Here is a 17,753-nt window from a genome sequence, read left to right on the forward strand (position 1 = left end):
TATTTTATCATGTAAAATGCAAGGGAATAATCATCTTTTTTAAAAGACAATTATTCTTCATCTCCTATTAGGCTGCATTTAGGGCACAAATGTGCACAAAAAACATAAAAATCATTACCTCTGTAGAACAAATTCTACTTGAGTGATTTGCCTCAAAGTGAATAGACTTATTACACTTTCCATGACTAATAGTTATGCCAGGTTTCATTCAGATTAAGTGGTTCATTTTGATTATCGCATCTACAGGGTCACATTCTGACACTCAGTCGAACTGAGTTCAGGAATGGCAAAATGTGCAAATTCGTTGAAAGGTTGAGAGTAAAAATTTTGACTCCATCACAGTCATTTTTCAAGTACCATTATGGACCTATGATTTATGTAGGGGAAGTAAAATCACACAGTTAAGCTGTTTTACACTACCTCTATGATGTGACCTGATTTAAATTTTTGCACATATTACACATAGATTGGATTTGGTATAAACACCCAGAACCCACATGGTGTCCAATTTTTGGAGACAGGCCCCTTTATATGGGGTAGTGGATTCCATTTTAATTCAGATCACCCATATCCTATGTGAGGATGTGAGGTTAACCAGTCAAATCAGATTTTCACTCTAGGATGTGGCCTAATTATGTCAATTTTGTGCAACACATTAAAAGGAGAGATAAGCATGGATAGAGACAATTGCAGAGATGTTAAAGTGTTATTTTTTCATGAAAACGTTTATCTAGCTGTTGATAATCATAAAAGTAATTAGCAGTACAGTCCTGCAACTCATTATTTATGTTGTGTATCCATATTCTTTCTCTCAATGGAGGTTGAGGAAATTACAGAATAGGCACATAATGCCATAGCCACTCTATGCTCAACATACTTAGGAAACAAGTATGTTTCTAAAATATAAAAAACTGAATGAAAAAGAAATGCAGCCTTTCCTGTATCACTACATACAGTAATAACGTATCCACACGGAACACTTTTCACTTAAACTAAATATGTACTGTATATAACAGTCACACCACATCTGGACTGTGTAATGTAAATAACATTGACATCAGATTCTTTACCATTTCCAAATAGGCCATTGAGATCTGGTAGGTAAATATGATTTAGTAATGGAATGCTTCTTTATGAACACTATGAGGTTCAAATAAGGGAGAGGAAACCCAAAAAAAAGTTGGAAAGCCATCCGGGTCATCCCATTTACTGTCAGTGTCAAATGAGCATGTAGTGGTGCAACAGAAGTCAGGCCCAATATAGGCCTTTTTAGCCTCTGCGGCTTTTCAAAACTATTGGCTTTCTCGAGCAGGTCTTGGTCTGAGAGCTACATCCTCCAGGATGTTCCTAAGACCGAGACACCATCTTCCAGGAGCCCTCAAATTTATGTCGTCCTCAATTGAAAGAGACATGGCTTAGTTGAGCACGGGTGTGCCTATAGCACCCTCACTGGGTGTTTTCTCGGAGCTACAGAGGAGAAAAGAGATGGTATTGCTAGTGTTGGTGCTCCTTCTTGTCCCAGTGAATGTTTGGGGTATTGCATACATTGTCTAAGCCTGGAAGGTGATCCTCAGGTACCCATATATAACACCACTTTATTGCCAATATCCACTCAAATTTCATTTCATCTCTGAAGTGTGTACAGCTTTCATAAAGCATTTTAAAATTACACAAATATGACTTTTAGTTTTCATCCAACAGGTTTTTTTCTCCATTAACCTAATCTCCATAAAAGTGTTTTTAGACAAAGTTTGCAAAAGTTTAGACAAAAGTGGCAAGGTTTTTCTTCATGGAGCCAATATCCTGAGTCAGGATGGGTGTTATTCTTATTGTTGAATTAAATTGGCTTTGTGAAAATGAGTTGTCCCTGTCATAAGTAGATCTCTTGTTCAGGGTTAGTTCCTGCCTTGCACCCAGAGTTCCTTGCACAAGACTCCAATCCCGTCTGAGCCTAAATTGGATTAAGAGTGTTTGAGAATATTTTGGTACAAATTAGGAATTCATTCTTCATTTTGTTTCCTATTTTAAAGCATTGGGATGGTTATAAGACTTGCCACTACTCATTGTGTCTTATAATGAGGTTTTAGCACCAAAATGAACTGTCATTTTGTATATGAACTGGACAAGATGTAGTACAGTGGAGCACTGTGTAGTGATGCTGCCTCCTACTGTGTGTACTGTATATGAGTTTTTTACTGGTTTTTCTCTGTTTCTTTTCCCACATCATAATGAATTCCATGTTACTTTCAGGATATTTACTGTATCAGTTTATTTGCTTTAATTTGAGTATACATGATTATGTTAGTGTGTGTAATTGTGCAATACAGGTACAGGTATCTTAGTCACACCCACTACTTCCAAGTCTGACTCCCTACCCTTGCAAGCCTGTAATTAAAAAAGGGTTCAGGAAATGGAAGGATTGATGAAGTAGAAGTAGAAATTTGTTCAAAACCTATATTAGTTGTAGTTAACTCAGCACAGACATTCAAAAACTAAAATATTTTATATACATTAAGGATTTTATACTATGTTAGCTTTGTAAAAGTACTTCAAATACTGATAGATGACCATTAAAGCTGTTGATATGCTAAAACTGGGAGCTTATTGTGAATGAAATACTATCAGGTTTATTTGATGCAACATAAATGTGCAAACGTATGATACACTGTATTGAAGTTTAACAGTACTGTATATGCATCCATTGTGGTCATCCAAGGGAATGACAGGCTGTTACTCTGACAAATTTTTGGCGTGCCAACCCAGCTGTTCCGGTTTACTTAAAGGCTTTAACAAAAACAATGAATGATGGTGTTCAAAAAGAAACAAAATTACTGCCACTGTAACACTCTGGCTAAGTTAGTCTGAATGACTTTGTGCTTAAAGCTATACTGTGGAGCTCTTCTGCTTTGGTCACTTGGACAAGAAGTGATACCTGCTTCCGGGCGTCTCGCTTTTATGGCCCAGAGACTGGAAGGGGCAGAGTTAGATGCCCTCACTGGGTAGTAAGAATAACTAGGAAGAATAAGATATGACAGCTAGCAGTAGTGCCCACTCTCAGCTCAGGGTAGTAGCACATACCTGGAAGGAACTTGGAGCGTGACCCTCTGACACACGTACATGACACCATCCATTATGAAATCCGTCTAAACAAGTCTTGGGTTGAGGAAACCAGAGCCTAATTAATAGTATTGAGTGATTATAGGGCATTTAATAATACACCCAATTAGTCTTTTTCACGCGTCTATATTTTTTTTTGTCTGGTAGGCATTGTTGATGGGTGCACTTTCTTCTGGTTATGTTGAACAATGGCAGAATTACTACAGAAAAGAATATTCTCTTTCCAGAAATCACAAAAGACTGTCTGTCTAAGACTGTTGTACCACAGTATATTGATAGCATGTTGTTCTGTTTTTGTCCCTTTCTCCTTCCCATCTTGACACATTTTATTTCGAATTTACTATTTTCTAACAATCTCTAGCTTTCCTTTAAAGAAGACACCAATTTTGTGCTGGAATTCAATACAGCTGTCTCTGTGCCCATGCAGCACTGATACGTCTCTCTGTGGGACACCTTGTCAGAACCGGGAGTCACTTTTAAGGACTCTGTCACAAGATCTAAAGCATACTTTCTTGTTCATCTTGCTCAGCTAGCACATATCAGGGTTAAGATGCAGTATCTGTCATAGCAGAATATCTACCTACACAGTAATGATTACGTTTAGTTCTGGAAATATTTAGAAACCACAAATTCTTACATACTGTATACAATATTGGTTTTGTCTCAGTGTCATTAAGCATGCTGATTATCTAACTCTCTAAGCACTGTCTAACATTAGTGCATTGTTCAATAAGTCATGTCAGGCTGTCATTGCATGCCGCTTTGCAAAATGGTACTTTACTTGTAGTGCGTAGCTTGGAAGACACTAATTGATTTTCAGCCATATTACTATCTATGTAGACTATTTGTGCTCTTCCTATGCTGCATACATCTTTTCTGGTTACTCTGTTTCCATCCCTTATCTGAAACCCTTACTTGTTGTGATCATTAGAGACTACATGCTGTCCATGTGTGAGTGAGTGAGAGTGAGGGTTTGTGCTTGGGGTGCCCTGAAATAAACATCCCATCTAGCATTGGTTCTCACTATGGAATGTTCTCACTCCATAAAACCCTATTTTAGATTAAACATGTTAGGAAAATGAATGAATTTGGTTTGTAGTAGAAATTTAACATCTTATTAAAGAAACAAACGTCCCCTAACAGGAGAATATTGAATTTACATACAGTGTCAATCAATGCATACATTTTATTCTGATTGGTTTATTGGTTTACACCCAAATGATTTATATAAAATAAAAGCATGTTATATTCTGGTTCTTCTTATACCTTTGAGTTGCGCCACCACTCTTGAAATTTCTGTGCATATAACAACTGTCCATTCTTGTTTATAGGAGATCTGCTGATTTCTTAATCATCCTTCAGTACATTGTGTATATTACATCAACCTTTCTTCTGGTACATTCTTTATTTACTTGACCGTCTCAGTATTTTTCCTAAACCAATTCTTATATTTCAGTGTACATTTTTTGTTGTGGGCGGCACGGTGGCGCAGTGGTAGCGCTGCTGCCTCGCAGTTAGGAGACCCGGGTTTGCTTCCCAGGTCCACCCTGCGTGGAGTTTGCATGTTCTCCCCGTGTCTGCATGGGTTTCCTCCGGGCGCTCCGGTTTCCTCCCACAGTCCAAAGACATGCAGGTTAGGTGGATTGGTGATTCTAAATTGGCCCATTTGTGTGTGTCCTGCGGTGGGTTGGCACCCTGCCCGGGATTGGTTCCTGCCCTGTGTTGGCTGGGATTGGCTCCAGCAGACCCCTGTGACCCTGTGTTCGGATTCAGCGGGTTGGAAAATTGATGGATGGATGGATTTTTTGTTGTTCACTTGACCTTTATCTGGTTTCCTGGTGTGTCTGAGCAGGTTTCTGATATTTAGTAATCCTTTATGCTATTTCTTTAACATGAATGCTGTGTTACCCTAAAATTATTCTTCCACAGGTTTCACTAAGGTACAGCCATCCATTTTAAGAACTTCTCCTAATATCTGAACATGTATTACTTGGTCACAGTTGTAGATTACAACAATAATAATTCTTTGCATTTATACAACAATGGGTGTAAAGCAAAAAGCAAACATGAAGGGTCAAACTCATACCCACTCATTCACGTTCACTGGAATAATTCAGAGTTAGAAATGTGCTTTGGATATGCGTAGGAAGCCATGCATATGTTAAAGTTAAATTGGGATCTAAGTACTGTGTGGTCCACCACAAGCCATTGTACTAAAAAGTTATGCATTCAATTACATTAAATTAAGAATTCTGTATTCAATAAATAATATTTTACTGATCTACGTTTTGACTGAGGAAACTTAACATTTCATCATTTCTTCACTGTTTCAATATGCTTTAGTGTTTCTATGAAAGAGCTTTTAATGAACATAAAGCCTCACATGATGAAATCGTTATATGGTGTATGTAGACATTATGATCTCCCAGTATTTTTACTCTTCTAGAATGTTTTCATATAATCAGGGTAATACAGACTATTTCCAGTAACTTTGTAAACTGCAGAATATTTTGTATTCAGATTCATTTAACTATAAGTATGTGTTTTTATGCGTGGTCTTTAGTACTAGGGTGTTGTACTGTGTTACCCATTATTAATGTAGTGAGAAATCAAGCAAAATGACACCTTTTATTGGCTAACTAAAAAGATTACAATATGCCAGCTTTTGAGGCAACTCAGGCCCCTTCTTCAGGCACAATGTAATCAGAATAAGGGGCCTGATTTGCCTCGAAAGCTGGCATATTGTAATGTTTTTAGTTAGCCAATAAAAGGTGTCATTTTGCTTGACTTCTTACTATGAGTGGTCTTTAAATCATTGATCATGTGGTTCAAAAAATCTTATTTCCATTACAGCCTGCCTTCAATTATAGCTGTAACAAAAGTCATTCAACTGTGAATAAGATGTAAAGATTAACTGACTTTAAACTTAGAATTGGTAATATACATGTATTTAAGCGTATTCCATCTTAAGAATGCATTTTGTGGTTGCTCATTTTACTTTATGCAAGGCTAGCTGTTTTAGGTTATGGTTTCAAATGCTGCGCTGTTTGTAACATGACTTTCCTAATGTTTGTTGACAATTTACATTTCTGAAATGGAGTCCGGAGTTGATCAACATCAACTAATGACATTTAATGGCTTAGCTCTGTCAAATCTTTATAAAGAGTTCCCCTTTCATTCCAATTGTCTATAATTTACTGATGCTAATTATGAAGGCATAGACTAATGTTTAAGGCTTTTACATTTCATAGTTTAATGTTTATTTTGTATTACATTGTTGGGTTTAAAGATTTTGGGGGACTGGATAAATGAATACTAAAATGGAGAATGTCCAGTAATTGTTATTCTAAAAGGATTTTATTAATGTATTTCCTTGAATGTTTATTTTCTATTTTGAAACAACAAAATGAGGGTAATGTGTGAATCTATGTAAGGTAACAAAGTGCTGTAAAAACATGCCAGAGCTGTTATGCTCATTATACAGTTGACAATTTAGCAATTGACATAAAATACTACTAAAAGTATTAGTGGATAGTGACTCATGCTACTTCACCCAGAGCCAGTTCTCCATTGTCAAACACAAAGGTTAAACACTTTATAAAAACTTTGATAAAAAGTTGCTACTAAAATTACTATAGTATATTATCAACTCAATAGGTTCACTGGTCTACAAAAAAAAATTCTGTTTGCTTCTGGGAACTTCAGAGCAGCTCTTTATTAGTTTTTTTACACTGATTTCATTTATGAAATCGGAATTAAGCTAGCACGTCAGGTTTTTGAAATACACATTATTGATGTTTTGACACTTTTGAATATCAATATAATATATCAACACGATCTGAAAACAAACCAGAAGACGATACCAGAGACACGTTAAAGCATATTTATGTCAATTTACCTCAATATACAAGTGAGGTCAGCGAGCCCAAAAATGTCGGAGGCACTCGCTTTTGCGCTTGTACTGCACATCCGTCTCTCTTTTCAAGAACCAACAGTAGTCACCCATCATGCTCGGAGTGAATTTTCCCCAATATCCGTTTCCATCACCTTTATATCTTGATGAAATCTTTCCCCATACTCATCTCTGACATCGCTTAGATTTGGTGGAAAAAAGTCGAGATGAGAATGTAAAACGTGTCTTCAGTGACATCCCGTAAGCTAATATACTTTCAGCATATTCTCCACAAGCTCAGTATAATTCTCTGCTCTTTGACTGTCAAGAAAATTCTGGACAACCTGCATGAGTGAGGGTGCTAATTCAGTTGGCTTCAGTTTCTTTTTGAACTCATCGTCAAGCGTCAGTTCACAGATTTCAGGACCAACAAAAACACCTTCCTTAATTTTGGCTTCACTTTTCTTGAGACCAAACTTATTTCTTAAATGCTGAAATGCATCGCCTTTACTGTGCAGTCACCCTAGTTGTCCAAGACCTGGAACATCATAACTAAAAAATGGAACGTGCTGGATGAAAACAGTTTTCAGATTTGGAGTCAGCAAGTGAAATTTGTTAAAGTACAGATGAAAGAATCCCAGTGTTATCAATGAACTGTAAATTCTACATCTTGAATTTTCTGAAATGTACAATGCTGCTCGTGTTGTGAAGAGGGGGGCTGAACGCACCCCAAGGAGACGCTGTCGCTCCTCCAACACCCCCTTTTAAATGGTGTTACAATAGGCAACACATACAGTTTTTTTTACCTCCTCTTTGTTCAATCAGCTGTTAACTTGCTGCTGCTGCCGCCATGCCGTGTGATCTGCATCTCGTGCGACACACTTCTGTCATATCATCTATGTCCATATATTCAATCCCTTTTCGCTTTTACCTTTTCATTAATATTGCATTGAATTTTGATTCCGTGTTTGAAATTACATTGTGACAACGCAACATGTGAGTGAATATCGTTTCTTTCTCTCTACAAGAAACGTGTCTGACAATAGCATTCACACAATTGAGAAATGATTGAACCGTGTGCATGGTTATGTGGGCAGGACTTTTCCAAATCTCTTTGCATAAGCTCTTGTCATGTGGGGCTTCTGGCCCCGGGCCTGGTTACATCTCTTGGCACAAAGACTCATCTCACGGGAAAGTGTCTCTCTGAGACAATCACGTCTCGTCTCCTTCCAAGATTTTTTTTTATAATAGAGAAATGAAATAGTCTTTACTATACAGATAAATGTATTTAGCATGCACAGCTTTTCATAATAAATACATCACTCATGTGAATATTATACTTGAACAAGTGATAAAGTTAAAATGACAGTGAAGTATTTAATTTGATTTTTAGAATAAAGATTTCGTAGTACTGTATGTCATGTATATGTGTTAATGATCTATGAAAAATATAAATCAATTATAATTAAAATTTTGAATCAGCTTCTTAAACTGAATATACCATGGGATATATTTTGAAAAAATGTATTTATGTATCTAGTAGATTATATACTGTACTTTTATAGGTTGTTGACATTTTACTTTTCAATCTGGTGTATAACACACTAAGCCATCTGGTGTTTGGCCATGTCCAGGCATAGCATAGCAATAACAATTATAAAGATTATTAATACAGTAAGTATTTTTAGCTTAAAGTATCTTATAAGAACTTTGCACTTGTATTTTTCAGAAATTTACTGTACTAACCTTACTTTATTTGCTTTACATATTTAACTTTAATAGAGAGTTTTCCAACTGGCAGTAAAGCTACAGTATATAAAACTATTTATCCAATACAGTATATTAAACATATGAGCTGAACTTGTGTTGCTTCATTTGACACACACTATTTGTAACCACTATACATGTTTTTTTGCATTAAATGACAAAACATCCAGCATCTTTTTGTCTAACTGTGCCCGTGAGTAACAAGGTAAACCTCCCAGCCTTTGTCTGTGCCCAGGCGTAACACTGCAGGAGTTGTCCGGTGTCCACAACATACTACTTAAAATCAGTCCCCTTAGGAATTAATAAAACCTAAAATGAAATCTAAAATGAATTCTTTTTTAGATGAATTCTGCAACATCAGACAGATGAATGTCTCTTCTGTTTGTGAGGTCCAAAATACCCACTTTACTTAATCCTCATTGCTGTATTATATGCATTGTACTTCTGGATGAGCACTCATTAGTTGTCAACTCTCATGCACACAGAGGCCGTCCGTACAACTAAATGCAAATTCAGACCTGTTTGATTTTATCTAAGCAAGGTGTGGACTAACTGGGGTGAGTTGCTGGCTATGTCACATTACACATCTGGCTTCAAGGAACAGCCTATGAGTCTCTAAGATTATTTAAATGAAAGTTATGAGTGAAAATTGAAGGGAGAGTCATGTAATGTGTCATAGCCTTGACCTGCATGCTTTTGGAGAAATGGTCCACCCTTAGGAATCCCACAAAGACACTGGGAGAACATCAAAACACTGCACAGGGAACACCCGGGACAAGAACCGCCGCCTCCTTACTGTGAGGTAGCTGTGGTATCACGGCACCACTTGGCTGACCCACTGGAGCATGTGCACAATTTGTTTTCAATAATTATTGTTAATAGCACAGTTGATACAATGTTAATCATGGATAATGGATATTTAATGGATGCCTAAACTAAAGTGTCACTATAATTTCTAACAGTTCAGAGCACTAAAAATGTTTTGTTGGATTTTGAATTTTACTCTGGATTACTTTTTTGTATTTGGATAGAATCAAAAGCCGAAATACTTTAACAATAACTATTTCTTATCCCTGTACTTGTGTTTTCAGTGGCAACCAATCTACATCAAATGTGTTTCGGCATTAAGGTCCAACACACTGCACAATAGCAGCAGTTTTGTGACACGTATAGTACATTGTTCTAAAAATAGAAAAACCTTAAGTCAAAGGATCTATTTTTCTAACAACATCTCTTACATTTACAGGCAAAACCGTTTCAGATGACCACTGTTTAGATGAGCCACCATCATCTCGATTGCCTTGTGATGTGCCTTGTCCTCTTGATTGTGTGATAAGCGATTGGTCACCTTGGTCAAGCTGCTCTCACTCCTGTTCCAGTAAGAATGCAGAAGGAAAGCAGAGCAGGGTGCGATCTGTTATAGCACAGCCTGGTCAAGGTAACAAATAATCCCTTTAAACATCTTTCTAATATGAATAGTCTGAATTTTTAAAATGAACAAATAGATTATAATTGTGTTTAATTGCCAATAGATAGATAGATAGATAGATAGATAGATAGATAGATAGATAGATAGATAGATAGATAGATAGATAGATAGATAGATAGATAGATAGATAGATAGATAGATAGCTGAGGGAAGAAAAGAGGTAGAAAAGCTAATGTATCACAGGCATAGTTGTTGCACAGACTTTCGACTGCATAGCAAGTTTAGATTATGGTGTTCAGCAATGGAATGGTGAAATAATTTGTTTCTGTTATACAACAACTCTGTCAGCATAAATATATACAGGGCTATTCATAATGAAAGAGCAGATTTCAAAAATGTATGTCAAACAAGCTGTATAAGACAATTCCGCACATCACTGGATAGAGGAAAGTTCAAAGTTTGGTCCTATGGTCCTTGAGGTTGCATGCACTCAACATGAGCACCATGTGTAGTGTGACAAACATCAAAACGGTACACTGTTTCTTGCCACACACGAGTCAACTGGTCCCTAGTTACTGTATTCACAGCTTCCTCAATCCAATGTCGCAAATCTTGAAGATTAGCAGGCACAGGTGGAACAAACACTCTTTCTTCAATGTACTCCCATAGATAAAAATCGCAGGGGGTAAGGTCTGGAGACCTGGGAGGCCATAGACGAAGAGAAAAATCTTGTTTTCCACCTCTTCCTGGAATGGTGTCATTCTAGGTAATGCAGTAACTCCAAGTGGAAATGAGACAGGGCACCATCTTGCATGAAAATGAAGTCGGTGGCATTCACTGGTATTTTTAGGCGGGCTTTTAAACTTTGAACTTTCCTCTATCTATCTATCTATCTATCTATCTATCTATCTATCTATCTATCTATCTATCTATCTATCTATCTATCTATCTATCTATCTATCTATCTATCTATCTATCTATCTATCTATCTATCTATCTATCTATCTATCCAGTAATGTGCGGAATGTGTTTCTGTCTTATACAGTTTGTTTGAAATAAAGTTTTGAAATCCGCTCTTTCATTTTGAATAGCCCTGTAATATCATACTAATATTTTAATTGTCTTTCTTAAATTCAGTAACATCAAACATGTGGCAATAAGCAAATGGCTATGTGAAAAATTACAAACTGCAAAATTACATTTTTTGAGACTAGGAAGGGAAAAGAATGATGGATTATGTAGAATAAGCAAAATCAGGTTGACTTTGATAGAATTCAGTATAGGTGGCCAGAAACTTGAAAGTACATCTTATGAAGGAGTCGTGATGGACTTGTTTCTCTTCACCTCTAATATACAGAAGCGATTAAGAAGGCAAATGGAATAGTAGGTTTCATACGATGCTATGCTGAGTACTTCTGAGACCTTCTCTGGAATAGTGTGTAGAGCATTTATCTCCACATTTCAGTGGTAGGGTGTTGTGCCGCATTAGCCATTATAGATGCAATGAGAAGTCAAGCAAAATGACACCTTTTTTTGGCTAACTGAACAGATTACAAGAAGTAGGGACCTAAGTTGCAGCCAAAGCTTGCATATTGTAATCTGTTCAGTTATCCAATAAAAGGTGTCATTTTGCTTGACTTGTCCACATTGCAAAAAAGTGTTAGAGAAAGTCCATAGATACAACTGTGGAGTGTGAGCGTTGAGGAAAGACTGAAGGTGTTCAGTCTTTATAGTTTAAGGTATTTAAGGTATGGAACTGTTGTAAAATTATGAGGATAATTAGTACTGTGGATGGCAGCTGTTTCTTTAAAATGAGTTCTACAAATAGAACACAGTGGTGGTACAGATGAAAGCTGGTTAAGTGTAGATTTTACACATACGTCAGAAGGTACTGTATTTTCGCAGGTAGAACAGTAGATACTCTGAAAAAACTACCAACCAGTAGCATTGAAAGTAATACTTTTCAGGCCTTCAGATTTTATTTTATTTTTATATTTTTTTAATTTTGGTTAGTAGACATTGACAAGCTAGGTTGCAGTGAGTGATGTGTTAAAGCCATTTTTCTTTGTTATTACATCTCTAGACCTTAACCATTCACACCCATACAAAGGCCGTCTAACCCTCTTTAAAGTTAATTACAGTTGCAAAAAAAAAAAGATGAAGATCCAAGTTAAAACGATCTTTGTGCACATTGATATGACACTGATTTAGCATAAATTGGAGGCGAGTGCTGCTGTATTTTGTATAGAATAGATTTTGGTTACCCACTGGTTCTGAATTGCTTCCTAGACATACGAAAAACGTATGACAGTGTACATGACCTTTTAATACATGTAAAATCTTGATGGGACAGATAGACATTTCCATATATAGATTGTACAGTAGAAACCATTCAATACAACTTTACATTTGTTTATTTTAGGTTTGAATGACTTCTTGTGTATCTTTTCCATGTCAATGCATACATCCTAGTTCATTTGCTAGGATCAGTATGAATTTATTTCAGAGTGTTAAGAGCTTTGTGCATGTTTACGTATCCTCCTGCTGAGGCAGATTTCAAAATTTCCTAATTGGAGAGAAAAAAAAAAAGCTTATAGTTTGTCACAACGCTCTCGAGTGATTAAAAATCTGAAATAGCAAGTAGCAGAACTGGCTTTTGCTTCAATGGTGTAAACAAAAAAGCTGTCCTCCATTTATCTAAAAAGTCAAGTGAAGACTATGAGTACACATTAGGCTTATAGTAGCAGAAGATAAGAAATCATTAATCATAATTTTATAGAACTAGTCCTTGAAGGTAGCATCTGCTCAAGCAGAACACAGCTTTGTCTTGGTTTAAAATATTAATTAAGCCAAAAACATAAGTTAATGTGAACAGATGTCATAAGGTAGTGATACCTGAATGCGGCTTTAAAGCTTGGTTATTTAGTCTCAAAATATTGTCACAATGTTTTATTGATATCCATTTAGAAAGCTGATGTTTATTAGCAATGCTGATGCAGTTTTGCATTTTGTGCCTTAATTGGTTTAAATTTTTTTACGATGCCGGATTATCTCAAGGTAGAAGGTTCTTTGATGTCAAACAGAGTCCTTAGGCACTAAATTATTCTGCAGTTGACTTCTGGTATGTGACATAAATCATGTGTGGCCTGCTTCAAACAGCACAAGCAAATGTCTAATTAAGATAAAAATACACCTGAGCCTTGGGACATTCGGATTCCGCTCAGTCACTTTTCAATTAATTGTCATCAAATTCCAAATCACGTCAGATGCAAGCAAGTGTATTTCTTTACAGTGTAACCTAACAAGACAACTGACGCTCAATTAACCTTGTTTTCGCTCTTTAAAATTCCGTTGGTCTGAGGGCAAATTTTGATTGCTTTTCCTACACCGACATGGTAACTAGAGGGAACAGAAGTGGCATAGTGTCTAATGGATGGTTATGTTCTGAAAGTGCAGATTACACAACAACACAAGATTTTGTATTTCCCACTAACAACTATAATCAGGATCCGGCTGATCTTTTTTTCCTTTTTTTTTGTCATTATTTGTTAAAAGATGGATGAAATTGAAGTAGCCAAGACATGCTTTGCATTTTAAATTTTATTCAAGTCAAAATAATATTTCTCTTTTGTCTTGTAGACGGAAAACCTTGCCCTTCAGCTCAGGCACTGGAGGAGTGGAGGCAATGCAATGATCATCCATGCACTGTGTTTTTTTGGGATGTCACTCCTTGGGGTCCTTGCACGGAAGACATATCTATGACAACAATCAACGCGACTAGCAACTGGAATGGGAAGCCGACTTGTGCTGTAGGCGTTCAGACCAGGAAGGTTGTCTGCATGAAAATGAATGTGGGTCAAGTAACACCTAAAAGGTAATACATTCATTTGATATGATTATCCATTTTTTCCTCAAGCCAAGGATATTTTACCTACAATGTGAAGACATTTTAAGGTACATTATAAGTTGAAAATACCAGAGACATATAAAAGTCAGTGCAACATCATAGTAATAGATTACACATAGTATTTGATCACAAAGGGTGCTGTTCAGCAGACAACCCGGAAGTCCTGTCAATAATGGAATATATAGGGCAAGGAGAAAGGATCACCCAGTCACTGCCGTGAATATGAGAGTTAAACATAACTGAGACCCCTAAGGGCATTATACAATAGACCCTAACATTTGGAATGTTCAGATTTTTACTTTGGTAGAGTTACATGTTCTGAGAAAAGAAGAAAGTTGTGGATAATTCCTGGGTTTCCTGTTTCTTTGAGCTTTGCCAGTAAGGATCAAGGAGAATGTTTTACAGGGACTGCAAAACAAAAGCAATACTTAGTGACAACTGCTCTTTAGGGATGACTGTTAAACCTAAAAAGAAGTGCTCTCTACACTTTAAAGAAGATGCTTAAAAAAGCTATAGAGGAATTAGCAGTGAATTGGAGAAGATGTGTATACTTATAGAAACAGGACAGCAGCCTAACCACTAACCTGGTACATGGTTAGGCAATGTCTAATCAGAGCTGCTAGGTGAATTGTTAAATAAAAGTCAAAGACAACGACATGGCTCAGAATTGAACCCAGGTCCCTTAAGTTGATAAATCTGTTGTTCGGCTCCATGCTTATGATTTATAAATTGCTTAAAGAATAAAGCATCAGCTAAGAAGGGCTGGTAGTTCTTGTGGTCCAATTCACAAGGTACTGAACTATAAAGCATATTGTCCACCACTGATATACAGGGTTAGATTATATAATTTGCTTATATTAGGAGACAGAGCTGGAGGTTGCAGAGTTAAAGGTGCTAAGATTTGCATTGAGAGTGACGAGGATGGATAGGATTAGAAATGAGTACATTAGAGGGTCAGCTCAGGTTAGAAAGTTGGGAGACAAAGTCAGAGAGGTGAGATTGTGTTGGTTTAGACATGTGCAGAAGAGAGATGCTGAGTATATTGGGAAAAGGATGCTAAGGATAGAGCTGCCAGGGAAGAGAAAAAGAGCAAGGCCTAAGATAAGGTTTATGGATGTGATGAGAGAGAACATGCAGGTGATGGTGAAACAGAGCAAGATGTAGAGGACAGGAAGATATGGAAGAAGATGATCCGCTGTGGCAACCCATAACGGGAGCAGCCAAAAGAAGAAGAAGAAAATTGTATATGCAGTATGTATTTACGAGGCTACTTCTTGGATCCATCTTCCTAGGTTCACCTTTTGTAGTTGCCTGTGTGGATTTTACATATTCTGTACATATCTGCATCGTTTTCCTCTGGGTACTCTGGCTTTCCTTCTACATCCCCAGAGTTATGCATGTTACTTTAAATTGCAATTCGAAATTGACTCATTCTGAGTGTGCCCTACTATATATATAGTAAAAGGAGGAGAACAGGAATCCCAGATTAGACAAGGAAATATACATTACCTAGATGGGAGGCCAACACGGTGACTAAAGTAAATTGGTCAGCAGATCAGAGAAATAACGTGGTTTCTGGCTGGCAGGAAATAATAGACAAACCAATGGAAGCTGTGATTCGGGAATGGTTTCATCCCCCTTATGTCAGGTGGCAATGGTCCTCATAATGCAACCCCAGTTGGAACACCTACAGGGTTGCTTGGGAATTGGAGCCCAGAAGTGCAGCCCTGTCTGAGTCCCTTGGTCTTATTAGAAGGGGGAGGACACAGTACTTTCTTTATTACCCAGAAGTGCTTCCCAGAAGACAGAGTGGCACCGGGAACATTTCTGGGTCCAATATAAAAGGAGTCTGCTGCCTCACATCGCACAGTCAGAGTTGGAAGGCAGCGAGCAACACTCAGCGAAGGAGAGAAAGAGAAAGAATTGGTGATTGTATTGATTTATTGTGATTTGGGGGCTTAATACTGGAGAGAGGATAATGTTAAAACTGCCTTGTGCAATAAAATCCTTTACTTAAATATATTGTGGGCTGTATTGCTGTTTCTGTGGTTTGGGGCTATCTGGTGCCCTATATATATATTGTGAGGTGCTGTCGGGACAGCAACAGAATGGAAGGACCAGGGGAGAGAACACCGATGAGGCAATACCACCCCTGGGACACTAGAGGGCAGTCCACGGGGCGGCTGTGGCACCATGGATTCCCACAGGGCACGCTGGGAGCTGGAGTTTGGTACAGCCCTGCTGGGTTCCGTGGTGGGCACCAAGAGGAGCTGCAGAGCCCTATTATGGATTTCTACCACATCTGTGAGTGATTCCAAGTAATCTTGATGAGCTAGCTGGAATACTCCCAGGACCAATAAAAGGAGCCAGTCACCACCACGTTATATTGTACCTGCCAAACAATACAAAGGGTACACAACACGTGTTACACCCTATTTAGGGCTCATCAGGTGCATGCACTTTTTCTTCAAACCTCAGATGTCAGCGCCTGAAATGAAACCTCTGACATTGTGCCACGGCGGCTGCTTCGCTTATTTGACATGGTGTAGATTGGAGTATTACATGCTGTGATGGAACCAGGGGTGTTAGCATGCCCCAAAACATGAACACGAACACACAACTCAGTCCTGGGTTTGAATACCGGTGTGTTTATTACACCACGATATTTCAAAGTCACAAAAAGTACAAATTTCACTTTCTGCTCCACAATTCTCCTCACAATATTTTTCTTACCACCGCACTACCCTCCTCCAGTCAAGTTTTGCCTCTCTACCTCTGACTTGCCTGGCCAAGGGAGTATAGTGCCTTTTATTATGGACCCAGAAGTACTTCTGGTGTCAGGGTGATTGCCCGACGAAAGCACTTCTGTGTCACATGGAAGTCTATTATAACAAGGAGCTTCTCTCCCTGCAATGCCGTCTTGCGGCACCCAGTGACCCCAGCAGGGCATGCCGGGTGATGTAATCTGTTTCCCCCTGGGGACTGCTATCCAGGGCTGCTGCCATCTAGCATGCTGGGGGAGGAAAAAACTCTCAGCAACATCTTCATTCTTTAAGGGGATGTTCGACCCTCTGTTCTGGCCAATTCTTCTGGGTCTAGTTCCTCTCTCTTTCCTGGTCGTGATGCCTATCTGCCTTCTTGGAGCCTCCCATCCAGGTGAGGAACCATCTCTGCTCCTAGCCACAGCACCGTTCCAGCCCATATGGCGTCCACAATGCATAAGTCTGTTCACAATCTGATATTTGGGTAGTTACATACCAAGTAACGCATGTGGTTGGTCAGCTACCTGCAGACATCCGCCACATCCTCTCAGTTGCAAGAAGCAGATCACAGACATGTTATATTGTACCTGCCAAACAATACAAAGAGTACACGACATGTGTTTTGCGCTATTTGGGGCTCATCAGGTGGGTAATTTTAGAATAAAGGTACAGAGTCTTAATTAGTCCTTCATAGAGATGTTTCAAAATCCTGTTAATTGCTATATATTCATTTTTCTCTTTTGTCCCTCCCTTACTGCTGTATATACAACATAATTTAGTACACTTTAACAGATTGTTGAATATCAATCAAAAACAACATTTATTTCTATAGCATATTTTGACATAAAAAATGCAGACGAAAGTGCTTTACAAGCTGTT

At 37.9% G+C, this 17,753-nt stretch overlaps 1 protein-coding gene across 1 annotated transcript in view; it reads left to right on the plus strand.

Annotated features, from left to right (window-relative positions):
- thsd7ba (thrombospondin, type I, domain containing 7Ba) overlaps positions 1 to 17,753 on the plus strand; it is a 1,117,993-nt gene that overhangs the window by 713,766 nt on the left and 386,474 nt on the right. The window contains exons 9-10 of the mRNA XM_051931000.1: positions 10,023 to 10,214; positions 13,845 to 14,079. Coding sequence (XP_051786960.1) covers positions 10,023 to 10,214; positions 13,845 to 14,079 — 427 coding nt within the window. The remainder of the gene's footprint in view (positions 1 to 10,022; positions 10,215 to 13,844; positions 14,080 to 17,753) is intronic.

This window comes from Erpetoichthys calabaricus, chromosome 8 (genome assembly GCF_900747795.2).
Source record: "Erpetoichthys calabaricus chromosome 8, fErpCal1.3, whole genome shotgun sequence".
Classification (NCBI taxonomy): Eukaryota; Metazoa; Chordata; class Cladistia; order Polypteriformes; family Polypteridae; genus Erpetoichthys; species Erpetoichthys calabaricus.